Source organism: Daphnia carinata, chromosome 5 (assembly GCF_022539665.2).
Source record: "Daphnia carinata strain CSIRO-1 chromosome 5, CSIRO_AGI_Dcar_HiC_V3, whole genome shotgun sequence".
Lineage (NCBI taxonomy): Eukaryota > Metazoa > Arthropoda > Branchiopoda > Diplostraca > Daphniidae > Daphnia > Daphnia carinata.
In genome coordinates this window covers 4,079,759-4,104,913 of record NC_081335.1, presented here as the reverse complement: position 1 = coordinate 4,104,913, position 25,155 = coordinate 4,079,759, and the positions used below count along the sequence as shown (strand labels likewise).

Here is a 25,155-nt window from a genome sequence, read left to right as displayed (position 1 = left end):
CACTGTCAGGTGGTGGACTGAATAACTAAACAATAAATAATTGTTTGTTAAAATTCTATACTTATTTTGAATTCTTATTTGAAAAGTTTAGGTATCTGACTGTGTTCGCCTAATGCCAACTCATCCTCATGTTCAGTTAGGGAAGAGTTTTGAAAAACCTCCTTCACTGTTTGGAAACTGTTCCATTCCAATTTGTTCTTTTCCCCTAGCTGAGCTTGTAGACTCAAAATTTGAGCTACAAAACACAAATGAATAAAAGCAAATAAATAGAATCATTACGTATTAGGCCTTACCATCCTTAGCTTTGCTGTTATCTAATATTTTGTGTTGTTCCAATAATTGGGCGTGCAGCTTCATAATTTGATCTAATAAAGAATAATTAATAATTGAAAACCAATATAATAATGTTTATACTTACCATCCGTTTGTTGTATTATCTTATCCATTTTTCAATTGTTCCTCCAGCCACGCGTTATTCTCCATCCACGCTACTGAACTAACTGCGAATGGCATCCAATGGACTGAAATTGCCTACGCCAGTAATAACGAGTCTGAGCGGTAGATGGCTACGTGTCGGAAACATAGAAAAAAGTGTGATTATTTTTTTTTTTTGGCGAATTTTTTTTTTTTTTTTTTTTGTGTAAAACGGATTGCCATACAAGCTTACATATGGTAAAACTTCGATTTATGCAGCAGACGACCCACCAAACGGTATAGCCATCTATTGGTAAGCTATCCAGTTTTCCTTCACTCAACGGCTCCCGATGTTCAAGAAGTTAAAGGCTTGAAAATATATGGCAATCCGTTTCACCCAAAATAAAAATAAAAAATATTGGCCTTTTTTCTGTTTTGCTGCTATTGCCATCTATCGGTCACGTTTCTAGTTAATTCTCTACATACACTGACCGAAGAAATTTTAAGCCCGACTAAATAAGCCCGACTTTCTGTTTTTTTACGGTTTATACAGTAGAAGCCTAATATAAAAATATACCCCATTTTCGTGATCAGCGATCAATTCCGAATCGGAATAATGTATTTTTAATGAAATCTAGGATTTGAAAAAAATTGGAAAAGTGAGAAGGCCTTCTTACTTTTTCAATTTTGGTAAAATTTTAGATTTCGCTTTAATACATGGTTTCGATGAAGAATTGAACGGGCATCACGAATAGAAGGGTTGTTTTTTCGCGGGACTAACAGTTTTTGAATAAAACGTAAAAAACGGTAAAAGTTGGGTTAAAAAATAAGCCCGCGCTTATATTGTCGGGCTTAAAATTTTTTCCAATTAAAAAATAATAGCATTAAATCTAGATAACTATAGATGATTCTGAATAAAGATTAACCAAGGAACACGCAAATGGAATTTGTTTTTACATAGAGTTTATAGTTTTGGAGTAATCTAAAATATAAAATTAGTGTGTGTGCCAATCGAAACCATTACTAGCGCGCCAGTACGCTACAACGCTAGCGTGACACATCAAACTTCTTTGATTATTCAAAAACCATAAACTCTACGTAAACACAAATTTCGTTTTCGTGTTCCTTGTTAAATTTTGAATCAGAATCATATATAGTTATCTAGATTTAATGACGTATTCAGGACGTAATGAAGATTTACCCTGTAAACAAAACACGAATATGAGTGAGTGAGATTAAAAATTTGATGTGCATTGTAGTCGTGTGAAATTCTCCAGCAATCATTCCAGAACGACGGGGATTCTCGGTGAACCAACATAGCCGATCACTAACGTGATATCATTGCAAATTATAATGATTTCACGACCAGCTGGGTACTCTGATGTGATGGGTCTGGCTCTCCACGCTACCATACCGATATTGTTCTCATCTGAAGTTCCATCAGACAATTCAGACATAAAAAAATTATCCTAACAAAGGATGAGCTTATAAATGAGTAACGTACCCAGGAGTCTTTGTTGTTCGACTATATTTTTTTAGACGTCTAATACCAACTTAGCAGAGGAAACTAATAATTCGATAACGAGAATGTTCACTTTCTGGTAGCGGGTAATGTGTTCATTCTACACGTTTTTCAAAACATATCCGAACAATCAGATACCTATGTTGGTGCCGCTGGATTGTGTCCAGAATTGTTTAAACTGCAAAGTAATCTTTGGGGCCGTAGAGAAGACCGGGACAAGGTCAATAAGCTTCAAATATGGCGACTCCTGTTGGTGGATCAGTGGTTTCTCTATACATACATATGTAAAGGTAATATCCGCTTTCATTGTTAAGGCACACTCAAATAAGCACAGTTTTTTCCATTATGCGTCTGCTGGATAATCATCTTCAGCTCAGTCTCTACATCATGAACCAAATTGGGCTTAACAATTGTTTACGCGTGTTTTTTGTTCTGAAAACGAACCTGGAGAACGTAGAGTTTCCACAAACGAAGACCGTATCGCATGATGCTGGCTCTTACACTCTGCACTTATAGAAGGGTCCATAAAGACTGTTGGGGCAAAATTCAGGAATAAATGCTTGCAATCTGTTCGTCGGCTGTACGGACGGGAGCATGCCACTTCGGAGGGTCGCGAGTCTTCGAATACCTCCATCATTTCGTTTAAGTGATTCACGAGGTCTTCTAAATGATAGAAGGCAGCCATGCAACTTGATCGGTTGCAGTTTTCGAGGTTCAGTGGGTAGGTCAAATAGTACTTCGTCAAAACTTGGGATATGAGACATAGCCAAATTCATATTGGCAGCCTTGTTGTGTGGGATGCGATACGGAGGTGACGAGGTGAACGACACAGGGATTGTTCGATAAATCCTTATGTTTGAGGCACGTTAATTCGTAAAACGTGTAAGAACGGCAAACGCTAGCAGAGAATGGAGATTCTCTGGATGCAAGTGGTGACCATAACAATGGCCAACCAGAAAATATGTTCCATTTAATCGTATCGAAGTTCATAAGCGGGCTAGTACGCGGCAATCAGCACCTATGGGATAAGCAAATTCTTGTTGGTTACGTCATTACAATCGATTTGTCCACGAAAATCGCACTCCTCTCATTCTAAGAGCCCCTTTAGCATTTTCTGGGCGTGTAAGCATAGTAAATTCTTTGAGAATGGTAGCCAATTCATCGGTAAGACCAGGTTCGCGATGGTCGTTGAGTTGCGTGAGCGGCAAATTTTTTCTTTTTTCGTCTGCGAATGAGAAAACATAACATGCACAATAACAGCCATTCTCCTTAGTTTTCTCATGTAACATCAACACGCATTTATCCTAATACCCCTTTTCAAATTGACTTTCTAACACAAAATACTGCGTGCAATATCACCTTCTTCCAACCGAAAAAAAGGGAATCAAAGAAACGATTAATTCAAATTTACAATTCAGATAAGCATTGACTTTGCGTTAGCACTGGATAAGTGGATAATTCCTTGGGTAGTAAGGAAAAGATATCATGATCGGCTCTCTCCTCGGCCATGAAGCCAAATAGCTTGCCAGCACTAGGTGTGCGAAGGATTGTGGGGTCGTTTTTTTTCCTCGAAAATCCAGGTTTGGGGTCACCGATGACGACCCGATAGTCGACCTCTTCATGTAGGTGTTGTAACTAGCACCACCAACAGAAAAGAGAAAGGAAACATCGACAATCCTGTGCATCTCTAGTTCTTGTGTATGATCAATTAAGGTGCGAGACAATAACTATTAGTCCCCCGATCATGTGGCCTGTATTTTGAATTCGGTACCTTCGTAGATCAGTTCCAATCCGATGCAGTTGGTTAATGTGTAGGCCGGCAGACTTTGACCTCTTTCTAACGATTCTTGGAAATGCTGGAACGGATTGAGAATGGTCTGGTCAGCTACGTACAGTGAGCCGCAAATGGAATCCAGAAGATGATCAGGTTTTTCCGATTTGGGCCGTTGAGCAATCATGGCGTCTAACCATGGGGTTGTTATCCCAAGGATTAAGGCGGTCTAAAGTTCAAATCGATTTAATTTTCTACAAGGGAATGCCCATGGCAGTTTGCAACTGGGTAGATTTCCGTCTAACACCATCTCAGCGCACTGATGTACCTGCCATTGGCAACCAGACACTTCTTATTGCTTGAAGAACAATTTAATAAAAGTATAAGCATGCCACCTGCAATTGAAGATTCAGTTCCACCACGACCATAAGGCAGAACAGCACGGCTCGTCCCTACAGCTAAATAAAGGGGAGAGGAAAAGCATGGTGGCAGCCAACAGATTAAATTAAATAGCACACTAACAGCAATACACGACTACAAACAAAACAATATCATGGGGAGTACTGCAGAGAGATAGGGCACGATCACCTTCGGTATTCCTCGTTGGGTGGCGTTGCTAAGACGATGGCGATGACACACCGAAGATGTGGAAACGACGAGGTGATGCTGAGGCAAAGATTTAATGATGATGCGGCGCTGATGACACAAACATGCGACGATGATGAGGCGAAGATGCCACGACTATGATAGCACAGATATGGCGGCGATGACAGCGAACACATGGGGATGTTGAAAGCAAGATCCGGTGATAATGCGGCAAAGCTGTGGCGACAATGAGAAAGTGCGGCTTTGCGAGCCCTCCATTCGTTTAGTTGTGAGTTCCAACTGAGTAGTATGTAAGTGGTATGGCAATAAAATTAATAAAATCATGATCTCAAGAGAAGAAAATTTACCTTGTTTTTAGAATCCTTCTATCTGGCTAAACTTCCTGGTTCCACATGTTACACTAGAGACACATCTGGACTTGGCTTCAAATATCCAGAAGCAGAGTAACCCCTTATTCATCAAGAAGCAGTGAGTCCATTAACATTGCTTAGGATTCAAATGGTTGAACTTCCTTGTCTTTTTCCTTTATTCATTTGAATAGCTTTTAAATAACCTGTAAATTACAACAATACTAACAGAATGATAATTTTGAAAAATGAAACTAAATTTACCTTGTGGGCAGAAATTTTTAGTTCCTTGTGTTACAATCACAAATGCCTTCTGTAGGTATACCTGGACTTCTCTTCAATTATCCACAACTCATATGAAAGATCAGAGCGTTCAACGTTATTCAGGGTTCAATAATTTTCCAACTGAAAAGCCTATCAATCGCAACAAAATAAACAAAGTGAGTCTTGAAAAACAAAGAAGAAAATGGTTTTCCTCATTGGCAGATCTGTCAATCTGCCAAGCTTCTTGGTTCCTCATGTTAAAATCATGTATCCACTCTTATGAGACTTCTGTGCCTCCCCTCACACGTCCAGGGACAGATTTGAGGATTGTATATAAAGGCAAAAACATTGCTCAGGCTTCAAACGATTTTACAACTAAAACAGCCTGCCAACTGAAATAAAATGCACAAAATCATAATTTAGAAAAAACATCCAAAGAGAGCTGATTTACCTCGTTGACAGAACATTTCGTCAATCTAGCTCGACTCCCCATTCCTTTTGTTACAACCGTATATGCACTTCTGAGACACAGCTGGACTTTCCTGCAAAAATCCAGATAGACTAGTCAATGGGCATAGATATACTTAGGATGAAACACACAATTGATTTAGAGGATCTAGAAAGTCAATCTTTGTAGAGGCAAACTTGAGTTGGATGTTGCAACTTCCTCTTAAATAAATTATTGTCCCCAGTACCTGAACATTCTTAACTAATGAGGGCACATAGTTCTGTAATTGAAAAAGTGTCTAAAAATTATTAGATGTAGGTGAGTTACAATTAAGTAACTGATTAACAGATTCTCAAGATGAAGAATAGCATTCATTATATCTAGTGAATAAACGAGGTAAAGATATTGTTTTTACATCATATTTTAACTTCTGAAAGCCTAGAAGAATAGACAAAATGCTATTACCCCCCGGATTCTGGGGGGCAATAGATTTTTCCTTAAATCATGCACACTTTTTACTATAAAAGCGGAGAAGGTTCCTCATGCTTGCTACCAACAAGCTAGATCAAATACCTAATTTGTTTTGGTGAAGTCACTGTAGTTTCTTTTTTACGCAACAACACAACATAACATTTTATGTTAGGTTTTGATATCATAAGTCTTCACTGTCGTTGTTTGTGCGAAGTAGACATGCAGAAATTTAACTATTCTCCTAGCTCTACTTCCAATTTTTTTGTTAAGTTAGGCAGAAAGATTTTTAACTAGCACAAAGCAAACAATTGACAGCGTTAATATAGCAATCCAGCCCGAAGAGAAGAAGAAGACCAACTGCATAATGGATCTACGGGAGGCTTTCAGGGGTGAACCATCTAGCGGCACAATTAAAACATTCAGCAAGCGTGAAATCTGGTTTCAGATGCTTCGTCGACTCTAATTATTACTTAGGACACACAAAAAAAGCTACACAACAATGTAAATTTTTGGATGTATCATAACATGAGGAATATTTTGCATGCATGGGAAAGAGTTCCAAGTTAGGTACGTAAGGTACTGGCGCCCCTTGACATGCATACTCCGGACCATTCTGGCTCGGTAGGCGAAACAAGGGTTGTAATCCTGACCGTAGGGAACCCCATCTATTGGCAAAAATATCGCCAAAACCGGTAAGGGCGGCTGTCATTTCAGTCCATCGAACTAGAATCTCTGTGGGGGAATTTCATCATTAAATGCCTAAGTTAAGTCGTTCTACGACAAATTCCGTTCCAGTGTGAATACGCAATTGCACAGAACAACTGACCAGTAGATTATGTTAAGGTTATTACAAACACACGATAATGCCTTGGGAGAGGCGGGGCGTCTTCTAGAGCACGTCCGGCTATTGCATCTGAATTAGACATTTGCATGAATAAATGCACATACGTTAGCAGAGAGAAATAAATCAAGATGACTGATCGGTTTGCATCCTGACGGCATTAACCTTTGTAACTCCACCTAGGCTTAAGGCAATTTCTGTCTACATAGAAGATGCCTAGGTCATCCATCGAAACCGGATTTCGTCCGTCGATTTGGCGCACCTAAAGGCAAACAAGAACGTATGTTTTCACTCAACTAGACTTTTTTAAAAATGACAATCCATGACAGCTAATCAATTCACCTGTCCATGAATGCTCTTTTTTTGCTTGAAAAATATTTCACATTAGCACAATATTCAAAGACTGACAGACTTTTTTTTCTTGTTCAAAAAGTTCTTGTTTCCTTGACTGAGACGTTTTCGTCGTCGTTATTTCGTTATCGAGTCAGCTATCGTATCAGCAATAAACCTCTACTCAATCGTGGTAAATAAAGAATAATAAATCGTCTGTTATGCAAGTCAACTGAATGATCTATTCAGCTGGCCAGAGAATAATGGAACCTTAAAGAGGCATTTGAATAGCAACCAGTGACTTGCCTGAAGCATTTCGGTTGAGCATAGCCCAAAGAAGACGAAATTAAACAAAAACCAGCAATAGCACCTGACTTTCACAAAAAAAAGTTGCAATTGCAGAATTTTCGGTTTTCCCCATTGGATGTGAGATCACAACCTACGAAACACATGCTCTGAGAAAATAAAAATTCGAGTGCCTTATTCTGGGTAATTGTTACTAAAAAAAAAAAAAAAAATCAAATGAAAAATGATGTCATAGGACGAGTTTTTCCTATGGGTTCGGCAATACTTTGAAATGTATGTGGGCTCAAAATAAAAAAAAAAGGTAAAACTAAACGTTCCTTCCACCGTGAAAACGAAGCATAGACAAACACACAGCGACCCTTTTTGCATCTCTCTCTTCGTCCGCGCACGGAAAAGGTGTAGAATGGCGAAGACGTGAAACCACCTGAGGGTTTTGGCCTCGAAGCCAACCAAATACTCGAGTCTTGGACGTCATCAGAAGGCACTCACGCTCTCTCTCTCTTTGCTACCTCCTCTCAGTTATTTTCCGTTTTTTTGTGTGTGTTTTGTTTTTTGTTTTTTTTATTCTACTACTCTTTTCCCTCAGTCTCCTTCAGTACCAGCTACATCACTGAACTATAGAGAAGCAGAAAAAGAACGAGTTAGTAAAACCAAAAAAAAAAAAGAAGCCGAGATCCGGAATCTTTCCCGGTCGGCGCTTCTTCGTTAGTGATTTGTTAACACAGTGATTTATTTTAATTTCGTGTTGTGTGTTCGTGTGTGTGTGCAAATTGTCAAGCCAATTGATTTCGGGTTCAGGTGATGCCGCTGCAAACCCGAATTTCGGGTTATTCGACTTGTTTTTACATGGTTTTCTGATTGCATCTGGTTGCGACTGAAGTACGTGCGACAAGAAATTGAAAGTTGAGAATCGGTTTTGTGCTGTTCGCTCGGAATGGAGTTCTTCTGCATCCTTGTTTGGCTTATCTCGTGTTGGACTATAGGTAAGAGAACTCGTAACCTTGACGAAACGAGTCGAGTCAGACTGTGTATTTGCAATTGCTTTTTTTAATAATACGTAGATGGACAAATGACGAAAAGATAACACTTAGCGATAAGGATATACATAATTTATCTTAAAATGATGGTCAGTAGTAAATGATGAGGTAGTGAAGATGATTGAACTTTTTATGGTTAACAACTTTAGACTGTATCCCCTTGCGTTTAATTTACAAAAAAAATCCGTTGAAAAATTCGTTCACTTGCCTTGCAGCAGGTTGCTAATAATTAACGAGAAAGAATAAATTGGGGTGAGTGTTAGTTACTTGAGGAACTCGGAAGGCTGTAGGAGAGATTCGTCCTTGGAAACTGACACCATGTAATTTGAACACGCGTAATTTCGCAGCTCAGTGCAACACCCCGCCCACCATCGTAGCTGAACGATCTTGGAGTTTACCTGAAAACACAGCCGTCGGTACGCGGGTGAACCAATTCCGAGGGTCAGATTCGGACAATGACGTGCTCAACTTTTTCGTTGGATCACCTTCATTGTTGCCTGGCTTGCGTTTCCTCGATGGCTCGCCCTTCTTCCGCGTTGATTCCAGATCAGGTGCTGTTTATCTCAAGGAACCAATCAATGGAATGCGTGGCCAACGGCTCATGATTGGCGCTGGCGTCAACGACGGAGTCTATAATGCCAAAATGGATATTGTCATCCAAGTGACACCCTCTGACGGATCGGAATTACCGCCACTTAATAATCGTTTCAACTCCTTTCCGTTACCGGCCAGTGTTAAACCGCCACCTATTCTTTCGTCCCCCACCTCACCTGGTTTACCACCTCGGCCTCCGTCGCCACCGGCTCTACCCGGTTCTTCATCAAAAGAAGTGGATTTTAGTAAGCAAAATAAAAAATAATTGACACAGTTGGTGGCATAAACTTTACAATATTGGTCTGATTACAGGTAATAGCTTCGTGCCACCACCAGTTAAGCCAGTGACTGAACGGGCCGATTGGTCAATCACACCATCAGTACCGATCAAAGCTTTAGCTTCAAGAATGCCTCAGCTAGGTATCTCAGAGACTCAAACGACCGAGAAAACATCAACCGACGATCCAGGTGTAGTTAAAGCGGATCGCATTGAACCTGCAATCACCGCTGTAATTGTACCGGTCATCGTCGGGCTCGTGCTGATTATCTTGGTAATTCTGGGCTCGTCTATGATCTGGATGCGATCGAAACGTCCAAGAAGAGCCAGCCAAGGTGGCCCTTCATCGTCGATAGATGAAGAGAAAGAGACGAAAATCGAGGCTGTCAAGACAATGAGTAACACGACAACATCTTCAGCTGACCAGGATGAACACGCCATTTCGTTACAACATTGGACGAGCAAGAAAGCTGTCAGCAATCGCTACGAGTCATGGCATATAGGCGAGATTGATCAGGAATGGGTGAGAGTTGAAGCATTTTCCAATTCATATTTTCAGTGTAATTTGAATGATGTGCTAATGAAATAGAGGAACAAGAACCAAACGAAAGATGGCTGGGAATTTCCTCGTCATCGGTTGCACGTCATTAGCATTCTGGGAGAGGGATGTTTCGGCCAAGTTTGGAAATGTCAAGCACTCAACATCGCTGGTAAGACTTTTTCTTTTGCCCTGTGCAAAATCAGCTAATTTTATTTCGTGAGTTTTTTTTAATGATTTCTGAAAATTGTTGTGTTCGTTTAGGCCTTGAGGGTTCATCATTCGTTGCCGTCAAAACGTTGAAAGAATCGGCAGGAGACAAAGAGAGACAGGACTTGCTGAAGGAGCTGCAAGTCATGAAAAGCCTCAAGCCCCATCCTAACATTGTAACACTTTTCGGATGTTGCACGGACAAAGGTAATTCTTCGTCGACTTCATCATCTCATCAAAAATTCCAGTCGGCTAATGTGTAATAATAATCAAAGAACTTGTCGGTCGGCAAAACGTCGAAAGCCTTAAAAGGCTTTTATGAGAAATGGTCTTTGGTTTCTTTCTTATTCCCACGTGATAAAGAAACCGTTCAAAATGCTTGATGCGAAACAGGGTCAAACGACTCCAAGGCTTTTTGGTGGAATAAAGTACCGCATTTGTTATTCATAGGCCATTAAATGGGTAACATAGGATAAATTATTGATTCTAAGCTCGACGAAAGATTTTTGGTGTTATTTCCCATTTAATAATAGCGTATTTTGATATTTTCGCATACTTTTTAGATCCTGTTTTCGTCATTATGGAATACGTAAACGGCGGTAAACTACAGTCCTTTTTAAGACAATCCAGGGCCGATCATTATTATGGCAACTTATATGGCGCCAGCAGCCACTTGAGCTCACGCGATCTCACTTCATTTGCCTATCAAGTGTCTAGGGCCATGGAATTCTTAAACTCTAAAGGGGTATGTCTTATTTAATAGTGTTTCGTTATATTTTCATTAAAATAATCGATATCTCATTTTCTACAGATTATTCATCGAGATCTAGCAGCCCGCAACGTACTCATCAATGAAGAACGTGTTTGCAAAGTGGCTGACTTTGGTTTTGCCCGTGACATAATGGGAAATCACATTTACGAACGTAAATCAGAAGGTCGTCTACCCATACGATGGATGGCACCGGAAAGTCTTTATGATAACGTCTTTTCTTCCAAAACTGATGTTTGGAGTTTTGGTAAAATATTTTTAAAACTTTATTTTTGCAGAATTACAGCAAAGCAAATTTGTTTTATCTTTACCACTTTAGGCGTACTACTTTGGGAAATTGTTACGTTAGGCTCCACGCCTTACCCGGGTATGACGGCCGATGCTGTTATGAGGAAAGTTCGTGAAGGTTACAGACTAGAAAAGCCGGACCACTGCAAAAGAGAAGTGTACAACGTCATGTTTTATTGTTGGGAGAAGGATGCTGCTCAGAGGCCAGCCTTCAACGAACTTGTTGAGCTACTCGAACAGCTGCTCATGTCCGAAACGGATTACATCGAGCTGGAGAGGTTTCCAGACCACTCATACTATAATATGGTTCCGCCAACGGATGAAAAAGTCTGAGAAAAAGAAGGTCGTTCTCACTTTCCTATCCATTCGTAGTAAATGTTTTTTTTCTTGTTCCAGTGCTGACAGTTAATTTTATTTCCAACAATGTTCCCTTATGTAACACCACTGCTTCTAACTAAACAAAAAAAAAGGTGCCTCAACGTTAAAACTTGGTAAATGTGAGACAAACCGGTTGTAATACATGTACAGTGTCTCTTTGATTAAAAAAAAACAGCTTGTTTGATTTCTTTAGTTGTGGAAATTTGGTATCTTCAAAGGATGAGGAATGATGTAGAAATAAAATCCCTTAATGCGTTTTATACAAATGCTGATTTTGCTTTTAGGAAACCGACAGACTATTTGTTTTACGAAATTGCTAATTTTGCAGAAAATTTATTATGTTGTTCGGTGTTAGAAATTACATAGCGCTAATACCAGGGATATAATATAATCTGGAATTTTGAAATTACTATTTGGCGCCAAACGTCAATGCAGACGGTGTTTACGTAGCCATATGCTTCTGCTCTTTAAAGTTCTCTGCGTTCGCTTCGTATGTTAAAAAAATTCGAAGTGAACCATTAGAATCGAAATATGTGGTTTATACAAAGGAAAAGTGATGGTATGTAACTAAATGGCTGTATCTATTTATATTCTATATTATCTACTTCACGTGCAGGTCAAACTGTTTATCTGTTGAATAAGGAATATATCGTTGGTAGAAGGAAATGTACCATCGAAGTTTCCGACGACCTATCCGTTAGTAGGCAACATTTAAAGCTCACTGTCGACTATTCCCCCTTAACACAGGTGAAGTAACCATTTGAATACTTTTAGTTTGCTGGCATTATAAAACTACTATCCTATTATACTAGGTATCGGGCCAACCAACGTTAAAAATTATGGACTTAGGATCAACATATGGGGTATTCATTAATCCTTCTGCAACAAATACTGGGAAAGTTGAACCAAAAACATGGGTTAATGTGGAAGCTGATTCGTCTTTTCATTTTGGAGTAAAAAATGAGTGGATAGTCAAATGGAAAAACATTTCTGTAGTGTGTTCAGCTCTTGGGTCTGCTGAGCGAAGACGACTTAATAAAGAGCTAACCATGTTAGGGGCAGAATCCCTTTCTGAATGGCAGCGTGGAATCACCCACTTAGTAACAGATAAAATCATGCTTACACAAAAGGTATGCAATTTCCCCTAAAGTATACAGTTGATCATTTTAATGTAAACCTCTGCTGTTCTATTTCTGTCATAAGGTATTAGATAGCTTGCTTGCTGCCATACCAATTGTGGTGGTGGACTTTTTTGAGAAATGGGTGTCACTTCTTGAACAGGATCCCTATAGTCCAATCCCTGATGCCTCACAATACACCCCACAAATTGGACCAGCTCTTGGACAGTTTGGCAAGCAAAGTTTCATTCCAAAGGAAGAAAGAAAGTCACTTTTTCTTGGGAAGACTTTTATTTTTGCCTCCCTCAATGAACTAAAATCGTCCATGGCAATAGCGGCTAAAAGAGCTGGTGGAAACATCACAAGCGATTTCGAGGCTTTCAATACCGAAGGCGTTTTGTTGATGGAATCTGCTAATTCTCCGCCAGATTATGCCCGGCTACTGACATCGTTATCATCCCGTGGAGAACGGCCAATCCCGCAAAGTGAAATCGGTTTAGCCATTCTTTCCTGTTCTGTTGAAGTCTATTGCAATCCCCGTGCCCGCCTTGCGAGCGAACATAGCCAGAGTTATAGTAAGCCTGCAAAAGCTTCTGTTGAGAGCAGCTTTCGTGACGAAGAAACTCAACTGGCTACACAACCTTTCAATCACAAAAAAGAGAGCGAAGAGCCACCTTGTAAAAGAAACAAGATCGAAAATCAAGTCCCAGAAAATCAAGTCGACCAACCACCCACCAAAAGAATTCATCTTGATGATGAAGCTGCTGCTGTAAGTAAAACATTCGAATTTAGCCCGTTGCTCGTCTCTGATATCTTATCGGCTCTACATTTTCGCTTCTAGACCTGTGAAATTCGGTCTTATGATAAAGATAATGATGAAATCCTGAAAAGAAAAAGTGTGAAACCTAGAACAGAGCCATTATGTACCGGGCGTACCGATATCACGACTGAAGAACGCGAAAACATTTTGGATAAATCCATCCCACAAAAATTGCATGCGGGATTTTTTAGTCGACAAATGCCTAACTCATCTAGTACCTTACTCACCAATGTAAATCCTGGTGAAACTAGTCATTCCCAAGAAACTAGACATACGACTCGGTCGGAAGCTGGAAGAAGCAGTCCTGCATGGTTACCAAACAAAGCTCGGAAAAGCTTTCGACCTCATGATCAAAAATTGAAAGCAGTAAATCAGTCCATTGTGAGCTATGCGGGTTTGGAGTTTAGAAGCACATTGCCTTCCACCAGCCAATCGAAATCGCACAGGACATCTGTAAACGGCACGATTGGAAATGATCAGAGCAGAAGTCAGTGGCATGTTTGTAGCAGCCCAGGAAGTTAAATACATCGAAGCTGGTTGTTAAAGCCAATCTAGTTCGGCCCGAGGTATTTGACAAATCAATAAGCTCGCAGAAGTCCCAGAACCAGCTCAAAGTAAGAATATACGTTAGTTGCTTACAATCATTGATACTCAAAAATTTTGGTTTGTAGGAAACACAGATTATTACTCGAATAAAATCAATGAAGATCGCTTCTCTAAAAGAGGGCAAGTGGACCACGAAATGATTCACTATACTCGTGTTTGCGGGCTCGGAATAATCAAATGCCCAGCAATCAATTCCAATAAAATACAAGTGTTTAACATTTCCAAGTGTATTAATTTCAACACCAACGGAAACATCTTAAGCTTTCGTCGCTTTCGATTTCTTCTCAGCCTTTTGGGCTTTGCCGTAAGCCTTTGATTTAGCACGGAGTTTCTCGATACGTCCGCGGGCTTTCTTAGCAGTCCTGGTATCCTTGTTGCGGATGGCGAAGAATGCAGTGCGAATCATCTTGTTGCGAGCTTGCTTGGCCTTTGCCAACTTGAATCGCTCAAGATCGTTAAGGCTGAATCTCTGAAATAAGGATTAAAATACTTTACATATGGTGCAGTATTACCCAAGTAGGTCGGACAGTAACATCAGCCATTAAGAATTATATACTTGAACTAAGAAATGCCACAAAATCCTTACCCTTGTACGCTTTTCAATACGTTTAGCCCATGAGGTTGCAAGCCACTTCTCTGTGATTTTGTCAGCTTCCCAAGCAAGCCTCAATGATCGCTCTGAACAGCCTCTTGTCACCTTAGTCACCAGGCTGGTAAGATGGAGTTCGGTGAATCGGCGAGCTTGACGGGGCACACCGCTGCAAGGTCCATCTAACAAAGCCTGTTAGAAGACTAAATTTTAGTAAAGAGCTCCATAACAATTCAATTCACTGAATTTTAGATCATCAGAACACAAAACATCATCAATTGATGATCAGACGGCAATTCCTATCATTTAATTTTGAATCATCATACAAAGTAGAACTATTAATGGCACTGAATAAGAATTACCCTGTTCTGGTCGATGATATCGATGATGGCAGCAATCTTGCCGGCATCTGGGCCCTTTGCAATGTAGACCACGCGGCCCGTCTCGACAAATTTGGTGAAAGGCTATGACAAGTAAAATACACATACATAAGAAAATACACCATGATTTGGTAAAAATGATCCATATTGCCAAAATGGTCTATAGTACTAAATTAAGAACAATGTACACTCAAATAGAAGTGACAAATTTTCACATTTTTTTCTCTCGCTCTTTCTCTGGTGTTAAAAAGCCCCAGTAAATTTTTCGATCAGTAATGTATCAAAATATAATTGTTTGATGACTGAAAAATCAAGTTTTCTCTAATGCTTATAAATAATTAAACTGGCACAAACGTAAATCACAAATCAGACTTTAGACTAATTTTGACGGAAACAAAGAAATGGAGCTCACCATCTTCACTTAACCAACGTGGAGGGTGCCGAAAAAAGATGGTGGCTATAAAGACGTTGGCTATTTTTCGGATCCGACATTCATTCCCTAAACACATGATGGCAACCGTCCATAAACACATGCGTCCGCGTTTCGATTAACTATTTATTGGTTTTTATATCATAATTTCACATTGATTTCAGGTGTTAATTGAACACAAATGTCAGTTCTGGAAATTTTCCGAAAAATGTATCAGACATTTACTTCAACACAAAAAAACCACCTTTTAGACTAGAACATGAACAGCCAGATATACGGGTGGTCACAGTTTCTTACACACTCACTGACATTGGTTACATTGAAACATTGAGCTTGGCAATAAGCCGCAAAATATATGAAATTATGAAATTTAATAATGAAAATGGAACGCCTTTTACCTTAGTTCACACTACGAAACTCGAGAAAAACCGAAGGAAATTTAGAATTAAATTTCTTTTTCAACCGCAGGCTATATATAAATTTTTACAACTTGGCAAACACTTTTTGATTGCCAAATGAAAGATGTCATTCCTTTATGTTTGTAGAAGTAATAATGTAAACTGAAAGAAAAAGGAAAAAAAACAGAATGTGGAGTTGTCATAAATGTGGGAAGCCTGTGTATTTTGGTAGCTTTCATTGAAGATTATTTTATTTGAATGAGACAAATGATAATAATTTTGTTGTGTAGCTGAGAGAAAACAATCAATTGGATGGGATTGGCATCCAGATTGTTTAAAATGTGAAGAGTGTGGAAAAATTTTGAAACCAGGACAGCATGCTGAGGTATAATAGTGCATGTGTAATTGAAAATTTTTTGGTTTTGACATCTTCCCTGTATGTACTTTTAGCATAAAGGTGTTTCCTACTGCCATGTCCCATGGTAAGTCCAGTTATGGTATTTTTGAAAGGCCAAAACCCAAAGAATCACATTACATTATTTATTATAGTTATGGTGCTTTATTTGGTCCCCAGTTGTTTGGCCATGGAACAAGAGTTGAATCTCACAAAAGTTTTGGAAAAGTTGAAAATAAAAGCTATGGAGGAATAACAAGGTATGACACATCACAGTTTCTGTCTTATATGCATTCTAAGGGAATTTGTGTGATCACCAATAGAACTCATCTTGAAACAACTATCAAGTCATACAACCATTATCATGATGTACATGGAGGCAGTGGAGGTGTGAAAAGTAGAGAAGTTAATGGGAGATTGGTGCTAGAAGGAGTGTTGCGATTATACTGGGGAGTCCAGTCAGCCATACAACTGAAGGAAGATGATGACCAACGTCTTCCGTCAAACGGTGGAGAACAGAAAACCCAAAGAAAAATCTCCAGTGGCATATTCTACCAGGTTCAAGAGTTTAATTATAAGCAATGGCAAAGACACAAAATGACACACAAATAACTGTAACCGTTTGCATAGAATTCCAACATCTCATCGGTCGACGAATCTGACAGTGAGGACGATTCATTCTGCGAAAATTCGCCAGTAAATTCCAAAGCTAGCGCAGCTCCAAACGGTTCGGGATATGAGAAAAAAACGATCGGGGTTCTCGAAGCAAATGATATAACAAAATTCAATACCGTACCATCTAAACTGGATTCCAAACAACTGAAGCGAGATGAATTAGACGAGCTTATGCAAGTAGAGAGAGATTGGAAAGATCATGAGAAACCATATCAGACTTTACCCAACAATATCTCGTTGCCTCCAATCGAAGTAGTGCACCTTTGAATGTGTTTATGGGGCTCTTTTAACGAAACAACTGCTTTTCTCAGCAGGTAGACCTAGGAACACGCAAAGAGCCGAGTTCAATGGCTCTCGCTTCTGAAGAGGACGGAACTTCGACAACCAAGTCTTCTGCTCTGCGACGACGACCAGGCAGACGTTTCGATAAGTCGAAACTAAGGCGACGGTGTTCCATAAATGGGCATTACTATAACAGAGAAACCAGCGTTTTCACCCCTCCTTATGGTAAGCTTGCATTATATTTGCGCGTTCAAGTATTCCTATTTCACGTGCATGATACCCCATTTGAAATGTTTTAGGTAGTACGATGAGTGTGTGGACTACATCTCTTGTAAATACTCAGGAAGTGATTAACATGCTTCTCGATAAATACCGCGTTGAATGCCCTGCTAGTAATTTTTCCCTGTTCGTTGTCAAAGATAACGGAGGTATGAATAACTTCCCTTATTAGAAATCCAAAAATGTAGACCGTTGCACTTGAAGTATTATCTCTAACGTTTCGTGCACACTAACAACAGAACGAAGACGAGTAAAGGATGACGAATACCCATTGCTATTGCGCGTGATGCAGGGACCGGACGAAAGCGTCTCCAAACTTTTTCTAGTGGAAAGCGAGGGTGAAGGCAGTCACGAAGGTGCGATAATAATAATAAAATATTTCCCGTTAGAATTGAGAAGTATTGTATGCAACATTCTTTTTATCATTTGATTCGCCAGTAAGTGCTGCTGTTGCCCAATTTTTACGCCTCAGCGACTTTGAACTTCAATCAATTTTACGGCTTTACTGCGAAGAAGAAGAACGCGAAGTGCAATCGATCAAAAATAAGTATGGAATTCTCTTTATCCTTTCAGACACTGTCATTTTAAGTTACATCAATACCATTTCTTTTTGAAAACCAAAGGAATCGGGAACTGAAACGTCGCATCAAAAAACGGATGCAGGAACTAAAAGTAAAATTATGAAGAACTTAGAGACGTGCCGTTTCTCTACGATCAAACCCCAACCCGATTTTTTTAACTTTGTAAAAAAAAAGAAGAAAAAGAAAAACAACAACAAAATTATTGTCGGACATTTCTAAAAAAAAAAAAAAAAAAAAAAAAAAACTTCCTTCTTGACTTTTGTTCTCCATAAAAAAATTTCTTCCGATCTGACACAGAGGAGGTGCTTTGCACTTTCCTGAGGTGATTTTGAGATCTTGCTGATCCCAGCAACGAATTGACCCACATTGTTCCATTGGCATTCCTACCCGAAGGTTTCACCAACGGATTCTTAAAAATCGAAAATCTCTTTAGTCTCATCTTTTGCTTTATTATGTGCCATTGCTTATTCAATATCATTCTGGTGTATGCCGAGCTCTCTCTCGGATTTGACTTGCCCCCACTCCCCAAAAAAAGAATACATTTGTTTTTAAGACGAGCTTATTTTGGATACCATTCAAGAGTACGGATATGAAAGAACAAGTCGGGGGATCGATAGTTTGGCCATACGTACACATGTCTGTACCATCCTTCTGTTGTAGTGCGACTGTGCAAAGAGAGTTGAATCAATATGAAAGAAAGGAAAGGGGAGGGAACACAATCGATTCCGAGAAGCCTTGAAAGCGGAGTAGTCGCTAGTGGTGGCGACTGGTACGAAAGCCATCCGCCTGAATCAATGCTTTGCGCTATTATCCGGACGAAGGTTCTTCTGTCCGTGCCTTACTGAAACTACCCAGTTCCCGTGGCACTCCTTAACCAAGGCGTCTACCTAGCTCATTTTTTTAGCTGCTGCGTGCCAATTCTCTTGTTTCACAGCAACCCACTGTCTCAAACGTTGTCTGTTATTTGGTTCGAGAACTAACACTTGGTTGTCTTTTATCTACCATGGCTACCTTCTATCAGATCGTTCTCGCTTTAACAGCTCTCATCTTTCTCGGAACGTTGCACTCAGGTCAGTATTTTGTGTGCCTTCATTTGTTTTCTTTTTTTGCCAATATGTGAGTGACGCTAGAAAATCACGTTCCACGTACGTTAACGTTTTTTTTCACCTCAGTTAGTGGTTACGTTTATCGAATTACTGGTAATGACTGTGATATCGAATGGCGTAGAAAACTTAACTGTATTAGACGAACAGGTACGGGTATTTTTCCCTGATGTCTTTATACCGTCTAATGAGATCTTTATGTAAAGGCTATTGGGAAAAGCCTCGATCAATAAGGATTTGTCATCGCAGCTCCATCGCCTTTTCATCATCACATTGTGTCCCCCTCCCTTTTTTTTCATTTAAATTCAAGTGCAGGAGACGTTACTGATTGCCCTTATCTTTCTTTTTGTGTAATCGGGGGATGATTACAGAAACGTTCTGTTAAAAATCCAATTGCAACAAAACCTAACGTCCTTCGCTAGGGATCAACAATTAACTGCTGTAATTCTACAGAGAAATACGTTGTTATAGCTTTTGTAAACTTAATATGCATAAAAGTTCACGTCACAATGGTTAATAATTAATGTCTGGTTCATATCGGTCACGCTCTATCAATCTCAGGTTGTGCGACAAGCTGGTAAGAACTCCAGTAAGAGTAACGGGGAAGACTCAGTTGTAGCATTAATGACACGTTGGTAGTAAACATAGCTTGTGATAATGTTAAAAATAACTTACGTAAGGCAATTAAATATTCACTGAACGAGTAAATAATTCTATTCATTATTTTTGGCGAAAACTAAATTTAGCCAACTGCATTCATTGCTGGGACTGCAACTCGGCATATGACCCGAGATGCGGAGACCCGTTCGATAATCATTCCATAGCAATGGTTGACTGTAGCCAAATGTCCTATCCGCATTTAAGTGTAAAAGAGGCTAGCCTATGCAGGAAAAGCACTCAATTAGGTTGGTATTCGTTTGAATTTTTCTTTCCGATGTACTTGGTTACATGGCAATTAAAGAATAAGAGACAATCATCAGAGATTCAGAGATCGATAATATTGCCGTTTCATGAAACCACACAGAATGACGCAAAATTATACGGCACTGTAAACTCATCGTATTGATTTTGATTCTATGACTTTTGTTGACGACCAGTAAACGGAAAATTGCGTGTGGTCCGCAGTTGTGGTTGGCTCAACTCATCCCACGAAGACGACGGCAAAAGCTGTTTCCAGCGGTCTGGTTCTCAGGACGTCTATCTCACTCACTGTACGTGCTTCACTGATGGATGCAACGGATCCCCCTCTTTGATGCCCACCTTCGTTCTAACAATCCCCGTCCTGTTAACCGTTCTGCTCTTTTCAGCTCCAGTCAATCCTTTCTGTTGATACAATCCCACTTGTTATTTGCAAATGACTCGTAGTTACAATAAGATAAACCATATATATTAGAGTGTATTCACGGTACGTGCTACCGAAGAGATTACCTGGTCAAGAAGCCATTCGTTAACAAGGAAAAAGCCAGTCACTATTCTAGTCTCTTTTGGTGAGTAGCTTCTTCGCCCTTGCCGAGCTGTGATTGGCTCAGCCTCATCAGAGTAGTTTAGCCTAGGTTAGTGATAATTGTTCAAATCACGTCACTTATTTCAGCTCCATCAACTTTCAACCGTTCAGTCAGGTCCGAATCGAAACAGCTTGCACATTGGGACTCCTCATACTTGGTGGTTCAACAAGCCAATAGATTAATCTTTTGTTATTGTTGATCAGAGATCGAACTCGAATCCGGCGAATGTAATGCTAAACCGGAGAGCAATTAGCATATAGTTGATATCAGTATAATTCATTTTGGGTTGATTGAAAATTCCTGGAATTTGCAATCTACGGAATATATGCATCATGGTGAGCACATTCTGGCATGCCACACTTTTCTCATTGTTGCCCCGATATTTCTAATTTTTCTATTAAGAAAGACCCGATCCGTTTCAATTCATTTATCACCACGTTTCCTGTTACGATTGCACGGCAAGTAAAAATAAACGTAGCGTCAGATTATCCATCGCTATCTGATATGTTTTGAAATATCAATTAATGTGGGCGAAGCGAAATTCGGAAGCATTATAAACTTTTAATTATTTGGCATCTTGCTGTTCCTTTTCTGTAGAGGCCGTTCGAATGTACACCCAATTGCCTCATCCATGCGAGAATAATTTGCATGTTAGTCGTTGTGGACATATTCATTTTTATTGAACGAACGTCACCTTATGTGCGTACAGTCCCATAAAAACGTATTGGCTTTCCATTGCCGCAATCTGTCCTTTTCCCCGATGTTACATAGACACTCTTATTTACTCATTTATAGCTGTCAATCCACTGGTAACTTGAGGTACATCTTGTTTCGTTTGTCCAATACACCGAAATTTCACCTTACAAGGAAACATCACCTACTCGAATTTGTTTAGTTTCTAAATTTTGTTATGCTTCATCGTGCAGTTGTGTGATACATAATAACTATTATCTTTCGTTTTAAGGTTCGAGTTGTTATTTTTCACGTTGCCCAGAAGGTTATATGACGAACACCACATACGTGGGGGGGTGATATCAGTTATCACTTCTGTCAACAAAGATAACTTACGATTTAGATAACCACCGACAACGAAGTTGAAATTTCAAAACTCACTAAACGTTCACTTCTTTTTTTCTTTCTCATTGTGACTGGAAAAGCTAATCGTGCATAACGCGCCCTCTTTCTACGGATTGTTGTATTACAGTTTCATTTCAATTTGTTTTTGAATCAGTGCTTTAATTTATCACTAAAAAGTGGAATGGTATCGTCGTCGGACAGTGAGGATGACCGATTACGAGGAGGCCGAAGAGTCCCTTCAAGCGCTCCCCCGATCCCGAAGAAAACATACATCATTAAAAGTTCAGCGGTGCAAAAGAGGAAGCTACAATGTTCTCGTTTGATGCGTAACAAATGGTTCATCGCCGGAATGAGCGCGCTCATTTTGTTGATTATTTTAGCCATCGTCCTCGGCGTAACTTTGGGCAAGAAGTCATCTGCCGTTCCCGTAGAGCCAGTCCATTTGAAGTGGTGGCAAAATGCCACAATCTACCGTTGCTATGTAACGTCGTACGCGGACTCTGATGGAGACGGACTAGGAGATTTCAAAGGTTTCTTTTTCTTTTAATCACAAACAATTTAGGCGTTGTCGCCTACGGTGCGGCTAAGTTGCGCAACCATTTCAAATATTTATTATTCAAACACATGAATTGTATGTTTTGAGATAATCAACGCTTTTTGTACGGGGGAACGTTATCGTTGTGTTCTATTGCACAGGACTCCAGGAACGGTTACCGTATTTGAAAGAACTGGGAATTGATGTTTTGTGGCTGTCGCCTATCCAAAACACGGTATAATATTTTCTCTTTAAATGTTACGTTTAACAATGTTCATATTTTTCTCAATTCGACAGAACACAATAACCGGCACGGACGTCATAGACATTACGGCCGTTAAAGTCGAGTATGGACAACTTCAAGATTTTCGTGAGCTCGTCATTTCGGCCAAACTATTGGGTACTTGCCATAACTAGATATCGATTTGCGTCATTAGGAACCATTAGCAAGTCAATGTCAATGTTAAGTAAACATCGAAAGGATAACAGAGGACTGCTTTTATAATTTTTTTTTTAGGAATTAAGGTTATCATGGACATCATATTGAATCATAGCGGAAGTGCGCATAAGGTTAGTTGTGCACATAGGGTGCAACAAATGGGGATTGTTATCTGAAATTTTCAATTTTCCTTTTTACGTTTTTTTACGTTCTTACTTCTGTACTCGTTGTCATGTCTTCTAGTGGTTTAAGCAATCCCAGTCGTCAACACCTCCTTACAGGGACTATTACATCTGGAATAAAGGCAAAGTGGGCACAGATGCAAAACCCCTACCTCCCAACAACTGGGTAAAATGATAATAATGATGGCCCATCTGTCAATGTGTCATCCTTAATGGATTATCTCCATTGTTTAGGTATCGATGTATAACGGGTCGGCCTGGCAGTGGAGTGAAATTAGGCAAGAATATTATCTCCGGCAATTCTGGAGGAACGAGCCGGACCTCAATTACCGACACCCACAAATTGTCCAGGAAATGAAAGTAATACATTATCACATTAACAAACAAAAATAATAAATAACATTAAACATACATTTTTTAAAATGTAATAAGAGCGCGGCTACCTTCTGGTTGGATATGGGAGTGGATGGGTTCTACGTGCGGGACGTCGCTTTCCTGTACGAAGACGCCCAGTTAAGCGACGAAAGTCAATTAGGTAATACACAGGATTATGCCTCTTTTAGCCACAATTTCACGCGGGATTTGCCCGAAAGTTATCAAGCCGTCAACGACATCTTTGCATCCGTCATGATGATGCCCCGATTGGGTGAAGAAAGGTATCAGCTTTCAACTCCATTCTCTTCTTAAAACTTAACGATAATGAAAAATTCATTTAGAATATTATTTGTGGAAGCCAATGAACGAGTGATGAGTGACGAAAGGTGGTGGCAAACGTACCAGTCGATGACGACCAACGCGCTTTACAAATTGAATTCGACATTCGACGGTTTACAATTAAAAGCTTTAGTTAACCAATCGCTCGAAGCATTTAACAAGACCAGGGTATAAGAATTTTCTTTTCCCAGATGAATCTGACTTTTTTTTTAACATGTAGTTTAATGATATCTGATTACAGGCGTGGCCGACGTGGACGTTGGGTGACGAGACCCACAGTCGCATCTATTCAAAGTTCAATCAATTGGCTGTCGGTTTGCAGATGATTCAGATTTTCCTGCCGGGATCATCGTCCATCTACTACGGAGAAGAGTTGCAATTCAGCAACAACATGGCTATTAAATACGAAGAAACGGTCGATGGTGCTGCCAAAGAGGCTGGTACTGTCAACTACAATTTGATATCACGTGATCCGTTCCGTACTCCCATGAAATGGAACACTTCACGACATGCAGGTAATTTACAACTTGCCGTCTTCGGTTCGACAGAGATCTTGTAATCAGTCATGTTTTGGGACAAAAGGTTTCACTTCCGCTGCCAATCCATGGCTTCCGGTGAACAACAACGACCCAACCGTTGACTCACTGAAATCTAGATCCAATTCGCTGTGGAACACAATCAAAGACATGGTAGCCATCAAGAAGACTTCGTTGGCACTAACTAATGGAACTATCGAGTTCCCCATCGTCGACACAGACATATTTTCTTTTACGAGGTATGTTGAATATGAGAATGACTTCATTTAACGGTTTAATGAATTTGGGTTTTATGACTACTTTCATAAGGGTTCACGCCTGGAATAATACGGGATTTCTGATCGTGTGGAACGTCGGCAGTCAGCGTAAGACGTTATCGTTTTACAACACTACTTACATTTCGAATGAAATGACAGTTATCCGCAAAATCAAAACGGAAGGAAGTCGAACGTGAGTATTTTCTGTTCAAATAGGAAAATTTCAAACTGTAAACAAAGACTCCCCTTTAAATTCCAGGGAGACTTCGCCAGTGAAAAAATCAGACGTAACAGTAGAACCAAAAGAGGTCGCCATTTTTTCCTTTTGGAAGCAGTAATTTGGTTAACTACCCTGATTGTTCTACCACAATAATTAGTAAGACGCCTTCATACACACACACACATACCCAACTAAATACATTCGAAAAAATGAAACAGGAACGATTCTTTGCCGTCATTTAATTTTTTGTTTTTCACATGACAAACATCAATCTTTTATAATACAAGTACTTGATTGCTTTTTTTTATTATCATGATTTTGTTTACTATACCATAACCACTTCCATCCTTGTGCGCATATGTTCCTTAAAACCCCACTACAGCCCCTAAAGAAATCTACGATAATTTCAGACTTCGATCGATTTCCAAACAAGTCCTCTTAAAGAATCGATGCGCCTTTAAAGAGATATCGGGTCAGACAACAACCTTGGCCAAAAGAGCTCGAGGAATTTCGACGACTGTTCACAAGGGTCTCTTTTTTCCCAAGAGAAGATCATTTTCAAGGTTTACTTGCAAAACATTCAATCAAATTTCAGTAGTTTTCAAACAGAGTTCGATATTAGTG

The 25,155-nt window shown here is 39.7% G+C and overlaps 6 protein-coding genes and 1 long non-coding RNA gene across 9 annotated transcripts; 5 read left to right on the top strand and 2 right to left on the bottom strand.

Moving 5' to 3' along the window:
• Positions 1-3,640: 3,640 nt before the first annotated feature.
• LOC130695864 (uncharacterized) lies at positions 3,641-6,183 on the bottom strand. Of its 2 annotated transcripts, none has more exons than XR_009002486.2 (7): positions 5,946-6,183; positions 5,376-5,466; positions 4,925-5,316; positions 4,661-4,866; positions 4,296-4,592; positions 4,103-4,165; positions 3,641-4,035 (listed from the first exon to the last, which is right to left on the bottom strand). It is a non-coding gene; the product is annotated as an uncharacterized LOC130695864 (long non-coding RNA). The 2 variants fall into 2 exon arrangements; XR_009002485.2 differs by having other exon boundaries at positions 3,641-3,936.
• Positions 6,184-7,886: 1,703 nt separating this feature from the next.
• On the top strand, positions 7,887-11,598 carry LOC130695825 (fibroblast growth factor receptor-like). The gene is made up of 8 exons (XM_057518885.2): positions 7,887-8,303; positions 8,705-9,196; positions 9,264-9,751; positions 9,818-9,938; positions 10,031-10,183; positions 10,540-10,721; positions 10,788-10,992; positions 11,065-11,598. Exons 1-8 carry the CDS (start codon positions 8,255-8,257, stop codon positions 11,364-11,366), a joined length of 1,992 nt encoding a protein of 663 aa, XP_057374868.1. The 5' UTR covers positions 7,887-8,254; the 3' UTR covers positions 11,367-11,598.
• A 275-nt stretch (positions 11,599-11,873) lies between these two features.
• LOC130695830 (nibrin-like) lies at positions 11,874-14,176 on the top strand. The gene is given in 7 exon segments (XM_057518892.2): positions 11,874-11,970; positions 12,028-12,158; positions 12,224-12,541; positions 12,615-13,298; positions 13,371-13,863; positions 13,866-13,963; positions 14,021-14,176. Coding segments are annotated over 7 exon segments (1,827 nt in total). The 5' UTR covers positions 11,874-11,942; the 3' UTR covers positions 14,096-14,176.
• LOC130695851 (large ribosomal subunit protein eL14-like) lies at positions 14,167-15,417 on the bottom strand. The gene is made up of 4 exons (XM_057518921.2): positions 15,337-15,417; positions 14,907-15,008; positions 14,542-14,736; positions 14,167-14,424 (listed from the first exon to the last, which is right to left on the bottom strand). The coding sequence occupies exons 1-4, from the start codon at positions 15,337-15,339 to the stop codon at positions 14,212-14,214; spliced, it is 513 nt and encodes a 170-aa protein (XP_057374904.1). The 5' UTR covers positions 15,340-15,417; the 3' UTR covers positions 14,167-14,211.
• Positions 15,418-15,844: 427 nt separating this feature from the next.
• Positions 15,845-18,520, top strand: LOC130695836 (ras association domain-containing protein 2-like). Of its 2 annotated transcripts, none has more exons than XM_057518904.2 (11): positions 15,845-15,980; positions 16,043-16,137; positions 16,203-16,234; positions 16,302-16,406; positions 16,470-16,704; positions 16,777-17,073; positions 17,136-17,328; positions 17,403-17,531; positions 17,622-17,738; positions 17,821-17,929; positions 18,006-18,520. In XM_057518904.2, exons 1-11 carry the CDS (start codon positions 15,941-15,943, stop codon positions 18,064-18,066), a joined length of 1,413 nt encoding a protein of 470 aa, XP_057374887.1. In that variant the 5' UTR covers positions 15,845-15,940; the 3' UTR covers positions 18,067-18,520. The 2 variants fall into 2 exon arrangements, with proteins under 2 accessions (XP_057374887.1, XP_057374885.1); XM_057518902.2 differs by having other exon boundaries at positions 15,846-15,980; positions 17,133-17,328.
• A 192-nt stretch (positions 18,521-18,712) lies between these two features.
• On the top strand, positions 18,713-20,527 carry LOC130695852 (uncharacterized). The gene is made up of 3 exons (XM_057518922.2): positions 18,713-19,033; positions 19,813-19,971; positions 20,164-20,527. The coding sequence occupies exons 1-3, from the start codon at positions 18,967-18,969 to the stop codon at positions 20,394-20,396; spliced, it is 459 nt and encodes a 152-aa protein (XP_057374905.1). The 5' UTR covers positions 18,713-18,966; the 3' UTR covers positions 20,397-20,527.
• Positions 20,528-21,752: 1,225 nt separating this feature from the next.
• Positions 21,753-24,833, top strand: LOC130695827 (maltase 1-like). The gene is made up of 12 exons (XM_057518888.2): positions 21,753-22,178; positions 22,345-22,418; positions 22,481-22,583; positions 22,701-22,753; positions 22,866-22,970; positions 23,039-23,164; positions 23,237-23,460; positions 23,521-23,686; positions 23,760-24,033; positions 24,101-24,293; positions 24,364-24,504; positions 24,571-24,833. Exons 1-12 carry the CDS (start codon positions 21,830-21,832, stop codon positions 24,647-24,649), a joined length of 1,887 nt encoding a protein of 628 aa, XP_057374871.1. The 5' UTR covers positions 21,753-21,829; the 3' UTR covers positions 24,650-24,833.
• Positions 24,834-25,155: the final 322 nt, after the last annotated feature.